The following is a 10,506-nucleotide window of genomic DNA, read 5'->3' on the forward strand; positions in this document are numbered from 1 at the left end:
TCTTAAATGTTGGGATAGTCCCTTCCTCAACTCTCTCCTCTGGCAGTTTGTTCCATACATCCACCTCCCTCTGCTTCCTATCATCCAGCCTATTATGTATCCAATTAGCTTACTCTCCTTGTAACCTACCATGTGGCTGTTAAAGGTCTTGCTATGGTCCATGTAGAAAATGTCCACTGCCTGGTCCTCATCAATCCTTTTGGTTACCTCTTCAAAAAAAGGTTAGTGAGATACTATTTTCCCTACACTATGCTGACTATCTCTAATCAGTCCTCGTCTTTCCAAATACCTTACACATCACTAACTGGCCTGTAGTTCCCTGGATTAACCTTACTGCCCTTTAACATTAGCTACCCTCCAGTCGGAAGCCAGAGGATTGGGAAAGTTTCATAGGACAACAGAAGGAAACAAAACGGGCAATAAGGGCTGAAAAGATGAAGTACGAGGGGAAGCTGGCCAGGAATGTAAAGGACAGCAAAAGCTTCTTTAGATGTTTTAAGGGAAAAAGAATAACAAAGTCAAATGTGGGTCCCTTGAAGGCAGACACGGGTGAAATTATTATTATGGGGAACAAGGAAATGGCAGAAGAGTTGAACAGGTACTTTGGATCTGTCTTCACGAAGGAAGACACATACAATCTCCCAGAAGTACTGGAGGACAGAAGATCTAAGGGGGTCGAGGAACTGAAAGAATAGTATTGGGTAGGCTAATGGGATTGAAGGATGATAAATCCCCGGGGCCTGATGTTCTGCATCCTAGGGTCCTCAGGGAGGTGGCTCTAGAAATAGTGGACGCATTGGTGATCATTTTCCAATGTTCAATAGATTCAGGACCAGTTCATGTGGTTTGGAGGATAGTTAATGTTATCCTACTTTTCAAGAAAGGAGGGAGAGAGAAAACGGGGAATTACAAACCAGTTGGCTTGACTTCGGTGGTGGGAAAGACGCTGAAGTCAATTATTAAAGAGGTAATAATGGGGCATTTGGATAGCAGTAAAGGGATTAGTCCAAGTCAGCATGGATTTATGAAAGGGAAATCACGCTTGACTAATCTTCTGGAATTTTTTGAGGATGTGACAAGTAAAATGGATGAAGGGGAGCCAGTGGATGTAGTGTATCTAGACTTTCAGAAAGCCTTTGATAAGGTCCCGCACGGGAGACTGACTAAAATTAGAGCACATGGTATTGGGGATAGAGTGTTGACATGGATAGAAAATTGGTTGGCAGACCGGAAGCAAAGAGTAGGAGTGAACGGGTCCTTTTTAGAATGGCAGGCAGTGGCTAGTGGAGTGCCGCAAGGCTCGGTGTTGGGGCCGCAACTGTTTACCATATATTAATGATTTGGAAGAGGAAATTAGGAGCAACACTAGCAAGTTTGCGGATGACACAAAGCTGGGTGGCAGTGTGAAATGTGAAAAGGATGTTAGGAGGTTGCAGGGTGACCTGGACAGGTTGAGTGAGTGGGCAGATGCGTGGCAGATGCAGTATAATATAGATAAATGTGAGGTTATCCACTTTGACGGCAAAAACAAGGGGGCAGATTATTATCTCAATGGGGTTAGGTTAGGTAAGGGGGAGGTACAGCGAGACCTGGGTGTCCTTGTACACCGGTCACTGAAAGTTGTATAGGGCTCTGGTAAGACCACATCTGGAGTATTGCGTACAGTTGCAGCGTAGGTTCACGAGATTGATCCCTGGGATGACGGGACTGTCATATGAGGAAAGATTGAAAAGACTAGTCTTGTATTCACTGGAGTTTAGAAGGATGAGGGGGAATCTTATAGAAACATATAAAATTATAAAAGGACTGGACAAGCTAGATGCAGGAAAAATGTTCCCAATGTTGTGCGAGTCCAGAACACAGTCTTATAATAAAGGGGAGGCCATTTAAGACTGAGGTGAGAAACATTTTCACCCAGAGAGTTGTGAATTTGAGGAATTCCCTGCCACAGAGGGCAGTGGAGGCCAAATCACTGGATGGATTTGAGAGACAGTTAGATAGAGCTCCAGGGGCTAGTGGAATCAAGGGATATGGGGAGAAGGCAGGCACGGGTTATTAATTGGGGACAATCAGCCATGATCACAGTGAATGGCGGTGCTGGCTCGAAGGGCCGAATGGCCTCCTCCTGAGCCTATTTTCTATGTTTCTACAACTTAATCTGCCACTAAAGATGATGTAACTATCTGCAAGGACATCCCAAATTTATTCCCTAGCTTTCCAGAAGATCCAAGGGTGCAGCTGGGGATTTTTTTCAGCTTAATATTCTTGAAGACCAGCAATAGGTCATTAGTAATTTATATGGAGCAAGGTATCACACGTCATTCTTTTGAAGAAAGGTCTTGGCCCAAAACATCTCATCCATGCTCTCTGCATGTCCTGCTGTGTTACTCCAGTGCATTGTATCATTTTATTTATCACAACTCATTTGCCCTCATTTGGTATCTTCCAAGATCTTCTACACAGTAAAAACGGACGAAGATTGTTAAATATCTTGCCCATCTTTTATGGCTCCACACGTAGATTGCCATACTGATTTTAAGCCTCATGCAGTGAACTAAAATCTTCAAATGATCTCCTGTGCAACCTTAAAGGGGAATTGTTTAACGCAAATGTTTGCTTTGATTTTAGTCTTATCTAGTGTTGGTCATGATTAGCAGTTTTGTCATGTCCTCATACTGTGAAATGAGTGCTACTTTTTCTTTTTTAATTTAGCAGAGAATCAGAATCATACTTTATTCGCCAAGTATGTTTTGCAACATACGAGGAATTTCATTGGCCAGGCCGGTCATAAAATAAAATGCAACAGATCACTCAACAAAACACATTTTAACATGAACATCCACCACAGTGACTCCTACACATTCCTCACTGTGATGGAAGGCGAAATAAAGTTCAAGTCTCTTCCCTTTGTTCTTCATCGGTCATGGGCCTCAAGCGGGATGATCTTGGCGGGATGATCTTGACTCCTGTAACCGGCGGTGTTCGGGCCTCCGCAATAAGGCGATCAAGCTCCCGCATCGGGGGATTTCAGCTCCCCCGCACCGGGCGATCGAACCTCTCGTCAGGGCTGGTCGAACCTTCCGCGACATTGGAGCACTCGACTAGCCTCAGACTGCGAGCCCTTGATCTTGATTCCGCGGTGGGAGCGATCCCAGGCAAGGGATCAGCTCCAATGTTAAGGTCCACGCCCCGCGGTGGAGCTCACGACAGTCCGAAGAGGCTTCCAGCTCCATCAATGGTAGGCTGCAGAGCCGGGAGAACGTGATTTGAAAATTGATCACATCTCCGGGAAGGTAAGAGCTCCCCCGCTCCCCCTACATAAAACAAAACGTAGAAAATGAAAACAAACTTAACGCAATGAACCAACTAGAATGATTAGAAATTCCAGATCTTCATTTAGAAGGGTTATTTTCATGATTAGCTCATGTACATTTTAAGTTGCAACTAATAGCTGTTGTAAAATTAAAAACTGGTTGGTGGTTGCGGCTTTAGTGTATGGCACTGGAAGACACAATAGTATTATTGTATATACTTTATAAAATATAATTATATGCCCTGTAGACAGCACACATCAATCTCATTTTCTTTAACAATTTATATTTATTGCTTGATTCAGTGGTTCTGTGGCAAAGAATTCCACAGATTCACCACCCTCTGACTAAATACATTTCTCACCTCCTTCCTAAAAGAACGTATTTTAATTCTGAGGCTATGACCTCTAGTCCGAGACTCTCCACATCCACACTGTCCAAGCCTTTCACTATTCTGTATGTTTCAATGAGATCCCCCCTCATTCTTCTAAACTCCAGCGAGTACAGGCCCAGTGCCGACAAATGCTCATCAAAGGTTAACCTACTCATTCCTGGGATCATTCTTGTAAACCTTCTCTGGACCCTCTCCAGAGCCAGCACATCCTTCCTCAGATATGGCGCCCAAAATTGCTCACAATATTCCAAATGTGGCCTCAACATTACACCCCTGTTTTTGTATACAGGCCCTCATGAAATGAATGCTAACAATTAGTTTGCTTTCTTTACTGCTAATTTGACTTGCAGATTAAATTTTTGGGAATCCTGCACCAGCACTCCCAAGTCCCTTTGCATCTCCGATTTCTAGGTTCTCATCCCATTTAGAAAATAGTCTGTGCCTTTATTCCTACTACTAAAATGCATGACTCCACACTTTGCTACTCTATATTCCATCTGCAACTTCTCTGTCCACTCTCCCAACCTGTCCAAGTTCTTCTATTCCCTGCTTTCTCTACACTATCTGCCCCTCAACTTATTTTCGTATCATATGGAAACATGGCAACAAAGCCTTCGATCCCCTTGTCCAAATCATTAATATACAAAGTGAAGAGTAGCGGCCCCAGCACTGACCCTTGCAGAACTCCACTAGTCACTGGCAGCCACCCAGAAAAAGCCCCTCTTTATTGCCACTCTTTGCCAACCTGCTATCCAGCCAACCTGCTATCCATGCTAGTATCTGCCCTTTGATACCGTTGGGTCTCATCTTCCTTTGTCCTGCTATTTACTACATCAAAGAATTCCAGCAAATTTGGCAAGCAAGACCTCCCCTTCACAAAGCCACGCTGACATCGGCGTATTTTATCATGAACATCTTAAGTACTCCGTAACCTCATCCTTTATAATCATACCAACCAATGAAGTCAGGCTAACCGGCCGATAGTTCCCACTATTCTGCCTAGCTCCCTTTTTGTGCAGTGGGGTAATATTGGCAATTTTCCAATCATCTGGGACCACTCCTGACTCGTGATTCTTGAAATATCATTATCAATGCCTCCACATTCTCTAAAGTCACCTCTTTCAGAACCCTAGGGTGCAGTTCATCCTGCCCAGGTGACTTTTCCACCTTCAGCCCTTTCAGCTTCCCAAGCACATTCTCCCTAGTAATAGCCACTCCACTAACTTCCACCTTGACTCTTGAATTTCAGGCACATTGCTGGTGTCTTCCACTGTGAAGACTGATGCAAAAAAGGTTATTCAACTCCTCTGCCATTTCTTTATCCCCCAGTATCACTCCTGCATAATTCTCCAGCGATCCAACGTCCACTCTTGCCTCTTTCTTACTCTTTATATAACTGAAGAAACTCTTGCTATCCTCTTTTATATTTTTGGCTAGCTTACCTTCATATTTCACCTTTTATCCTCGTATTGCCTTTTTAGTTACCCTCTGTCTTTAAAACTTACCCAATCCTCATGCTTCCCACTATTCTTTGCTATGTTATACACCTTCTCTTTCAGTTTTATACTATCCTTGACTTCCCTTGTCAGCCATGGTCGCCTCTTTCTCCGAGAATCATTCTTCCTCTTTGAAATGAAAAGATCTTGCATCTTCTGGATTATTCCCAGAAATTCATGCCATTGTTCCACTGTCATCCCCGTTAAGGTCCCTTTCCAGTCAACTTTGGCCAGCTCCTCCCAGCGATAATATCGACACATCCGATATCACCTTCTCCCTCTCAAATTGAAGATTAAAAGTTATATTGTGGTCACTACATCCGGATGGTTCCTTTACCTTGAGTTCCCTTATCAAATCCTAGCTTAATCTGACACTTTGATAGGTGCAACTTGCATTGTGCTTCAATTTCTTAACTAAAGTGACATTTTTTTTAAACAGGAAGAATGCTTGTGGTCTGTGAGGTGAAATATTTTTTTTAGTTTGAACAATGAATCTTCAAATAAAGGCATACTTGGACTGAAGGACTGTTGATGTTTCTGCAGAAGATAAGTTTGTTTTACTGTTGATAGTGAAAATAAAACATCAGTTGGATTTTGTTTTTAACTTTCTTGTCTCACATTTATAATAAATTCAGTTTCTTCCCTTGAAAATAACTATTTCAGACTGATCTTCACAACTTAAGCAACAAATGCTTCCGGGGTGTCATAAAATGATAAGCTCAGTTACATAGTTAAGGCTACAACATGAAATGGCCCTTTGCCAGTGTTTTTTCTCTGCTTGAGTTTTAATCTTTCTCTAACCAACCTGAGGTCTGTGTTAATTTGGATTCTTCTTGAATGCAAGATCCTGTTTGACCAAGTTTTTAATATGTCAAAGTTGTGACGTGGAGAAGAGTAATTTGGGAAGAGTATTTATATTATAAGGACAATTAGAGATTATACATGTCTGGGAAGCAGCAATGGTAAAGATCCCCTCTAATGTACACATGCATGATTTATAATGTTAACATCAATTGTATTACTTGCAATCTAACTACTTGGAAAGGTATAAAAGTTTATCCAAAGTCACATTAGGGCTGACCCATGCATATTTCTGAGCTGCTGATAGCATGCTTTAGGCTATTGACTATCATTACAAATTTAGTCTGCATAATTGTGGACGCATTGATGATCATTTTCCAATGTTCTATAGATTCAGGATCAGTTCCTGTGGATTGGAGGGTAGCTAATGTTATCCCACTTTTCAAGAAGGGAGCTAGAGAAACGGGTAATTATAGACTAGTTAGCCTGACATCAGTGGTGAGGAAGATGCTGGTCAATTATTAAAGAAGTAATAATGGTGCATTTGGATAGCAGTAAAAGGTTTGGTCAAAGTCAGCATGAATTTATGAAGGGGAAATCCTGCTTGACTAATCTGGAATTTTTTTGAGAATGTGACAAGTAAAATGGATGAACGAGAGCCAGTGGATGTAGTGTATCTGGACTTTCAGAAAGCCTTTAAGGTCCCACACAGAAGATTAGTGGGCAAAATTAGAGCACATGGTATTGGGGCTAGGGCATTGACATGGATAGCAAATTAGTTGGCAGACAGGAAACAAAGAGTAGGAATAAACTGGTCCCTGTCAGAATGGCAGGCAGTGGCAAGTGGAGTGCCGCAATGCTCGATGCTGGGGCCGCAATTATTTACAATATTTATTAATGATTTAGATGGGATTAAAAGTAACACTATCAAATTTGCAGATGACACAAAGTTGGGTGGCAGTGTGAACTGCAAAGAGGATTCTTAGGAGGTTGCAGGGTGATATCGACAGGTTGAGTGAGAGGGCAGATGCAGTATAATGTGGATTAATGTGAGGTTATCCACTTTGGTGGCAAGAGCAAGGAGGAAGATTATTATCTCAATCGTGTCAGATTAGGAAAAAGGTAAGTGGAATGAGACCTGGGTGTCCTTGTACACCAGACTCTGAAAGTATACATGCAGGTACAGCAGGCAGTGAAGAAAGCTAATGGCATGTTGGTCTTCATAACGAGAGGATTTGAGTTTTGGAGTAGAGGTCCTTCTGCAGTTGTACAGGGCTCTGGTGAGACCACATCTGGAGTATTGTGTGCAGTTTTGGTCTCCTAATTTGAGGAAGGGCATCCTTGCTATGGAGGCAGTGCTGCGTAGGTTCACAAGGTTAATCCCCGGGATGGCGGGATTGTGATATGAAGAAAGATTGTAAGGAGTGGGCTTGTATTCACTGGACTTTAGGATGAGAGTGGATCTTATAGAAACATCTCAAATTATAAAACGACTGGACAAGCTAGGTGTTGGAAAAATGTTCCTAATTATGGAGGAAGTCCAGAACCAGGGCCCACAGTCTAATAATAAAAGGGAGGCCATTTAAAACTGAGATGAGAACAAACATTTTCACCCAGAGGGTTGTGAATTTATGGAATTCTCAGCCACAGAAGGCAGTAGAGGCCAATTCACTGGATTAATTTAAAATAATAATAATAATAATATATTTTATTGTCATTGCACATAAGCGCAACGAGATTTGGTATGCAGCCTCCAACCAATGTCATAACATAAATAACTAATAAAATTTGGATTTAGATATCCCGAGAACATGGATTGTAAAAAGAACAGTAAAACAGTCAAAACATCTGAGGGAGACAGTCCAGGGACCATCCGAGGGAGGGGGGGGGGGGGCACTCAGCAGGGCCGGTTCAGAGCCACTATAGCTCTGGGAATGAAGCTGTTCCTGAGTCTGGAGGTTCAGGCGTAGAAGGCCTTGTAACGTTTGCCGGAGGGAAGTAGTTCGAACAGTCCATTACAAGGGTGTGAGGAGTCTTTATGGATGCTGACGGCCTTCCTGAGACACCGTGTGCGGTAGTTGTCCTCCAAGGCTGGTAGCTGTGTCCCAATAATCCTCTGCGCTCTGTGGATGACGCGCTGATGAGCTCTCCTCTCCGCCTCTGTGCAGCTGAGATACCACACAAAGATGCCATATGTTAATATGCTCTCTGTGGTGCAGCGGTAGAAGGTTGTCAGCAGCTGTTGGGGCAGACCAGTCTTTTTTAATGTCCTCACGAAGAACAGTCGTTGCTGTGCTTTCTTGACCAGCAGAGTGGTGTTGGTGGACCATGTGAGGTCCTCTGAAATGTGAGTGCCCAGAAACTTAAAGCTGAGTTTCTAGTAAAACTGAGTAAAACTAAGAGTTAGATACAGCTCTAGGGGCTAGTGGAATCAAAGGCTAGAGAAGGCAGGCACCGTTTACTGATTGTGGATGATTAGCCATGATCACAATGAATGGCGGTGCAGGCTCAAAGGGCCAAATGGCCTCCTTCTGCACTTAATCAGTGGCAGGCAGTCATCAAGGCCTAGCAATGATTCTGGCATCGACAATCTCTTGTTTGCACTAATGTAGAAACGGTGAATTTAAAGCAGATTGCTACATTAAAAAAAAAATGCAGAAAGTTATTTAGATCTGCGAATTTCTGTATATCTTGGTTCAAATGGTCGTACTCGCTCTGGTATTGAAGCCCGAGTAGATGGTTAGACTGAGGCGAGCACTCTTTAGTGCTGAGAGCGGCTCCTATTTCTGCTGAGGACAATGGGGCTCGCGAACTGCAGCGCAGAATGGGGCCGGGGTTACCTAGCAGCCGCCCGCCGGCCAATCAGCGGCGGGGACAGCGGGCGTTGCCCCGCCCCCCGCGCCGCCGCTTATATATAGAGCTCATTAGGCAGGCAGTCAGTCTCCTGCAGTGTGTGGCGAAGGCGGCTGTACAACATGGCGAGGGAACAGCTCTGTAAGCTATTTGTTGGCGGGCTCAGCTTCGAAACGGTGGAAGGGAACCTGCGGAGCCACTTCGAGCAGTGGGGCAAGCTAACTGACTGTGTCGTAGTCCAGGACACCATCACCAGGCGCCCCCGAGGCTTCGGCTTTGTCACATATTCGTCGCCGAGCGAGGCGGATGCTGCAATGGCTGCTAGGCCTCATGTCTTAGATGGCCGCACGGTAGACCTGAAGCGAGCTGTGCCAAGAGAAGATTCGAACAAGCCTGGCTTCAACATGAAGGTAAAGAAGATCTTCGTTGGCGGCATAAAGGAAAACCTCGACGAGAACGATCTGCAGAGTTATTTCTCGGATTATGGGTTGATTGAAAAAGTGGATGTGATCTGCGACCGAGACACTGGCAAGAAGAGAGGCTTTGCCTTTGTGTACTTCGATGACCACGATTCTGTTGATAAAGCTGTAATCCAGAAGTACCACATGATTAATGGCTACCGGTGCGAAGTCAAGAAGGGGTTGTCGAAGGAAGAGATGCAGAGCGGAAGTAGACCTCGCGGTCGAGGTGGCAGCTTTCCCCAAAGAAACGGTCGGAGTGATGGCAATTTTGGCAATTCTGGCGGGTACGGGCCGCAAAGCGGCGGCGGCGGCGGCGGCGGCTACTACAATGAGAGAGGAGGTCGAGGAGACCTCTATGGTGGTTATGGTGATGGGGGGTATCCCCGGCGTGACCGTTCCTTTTCAGGAGGTAGTTACGGTGATCGCATTCGTGATTATGGCTTTCCGGCCTATGGTGGCGAAAGAGGTTACAATAACGATAATTTCGACGATACCTATGATAACTTTGGAAGCTACTCCCCTGAGCCGTCCCACTATGGCCCAATGAGAGGTGGGGGCGGTATGGAGAAGTATTCTGCTGGACCCTACAGGGGAGATTATGGTGTTAGTAGTAGAAGCAGAACCAGAGATTTGGGTGGATATGGCTTTTAACATAGCATGAATTCAATGTGTAAGGGGGAAGTATTTGGTCATACACATGGCTATGAACCTAAAAGTGAATTGTGTGTAAAATGTGTAAAGGGGACGTATTTGATATGTACACAGAAGTAGCTGTAAAGCTGCGTAATGTATTCAAACTAATCAAGGATAATTGTATACTTTTTTCACAATAAAAAAAACATTCAGTTTACTTGGTAAGCCTGAAGAATTACTGAATTTTCATTGGGAGTGAGTTTTTTTTTTTAATCATCTGGGATGTTAGCGAGCCAATATGGGAAGAAATACAACATCATTATCAGGACCTGAATTTCTGATTTTAGACCAAATTCTGACTTTTACTTCAGTTCATGATGATATGGCTCAAATTTCAAAATGTAGAACTGAGACATCTGATTGGAAACCATAAACAAGTGGTTAGATTGACAGCGGAGGGAAAACAGGAAGTGCATATAATTGGTTACATTCAATCTCGTTGAGGTTCTAAAGGTCACCAAAACTATTTGAATAGTAAAGCTGATATGTAAAGTAAT

At 43.7% G+C, this 10,506-nt stretch overlaps 1 protein-coding gene across 1 annotated transcript; it reads left to right on the forward strand.

The window, feature by feature from the left end:
• The first annotated feature begins 8,909 nt into the window (after positions 1-8,909).
• Positions 8,910-10,164, forward strand: LOC129701758 (heterogeneous nuclear ribonucleoprotein A1-like). The gene is given in 2 exon segments (XM_055643167.1): positions 8,910-9,520; positions 9,522-10,164. Coding segments are annotated over 2 exon segments (885 nt in total). The 5' UTR covers positions 8,910-8,977; the 3' UTR covers positions 9,864-10,164.
• Positions 10,165-10,506: the final 342 nt, after the last annotated feature.

The sequence above is a fragment of the Leucoraja erinacea genome, chromosome 11 (genome assembly GCF_028641065.1).
Source record: "Leucoraja erinacea ecotype New England chromosome 11, Leri_hhj_1, whole genome shotgun sequence".
In the NCBI taxonomy this organism is placed as follows: Eukaryota; Metazoa; Chordata; class Chondrichthyes; order Rajiformes; family Rajidae; genus Leucoraja; species Leucoraja erinaceus.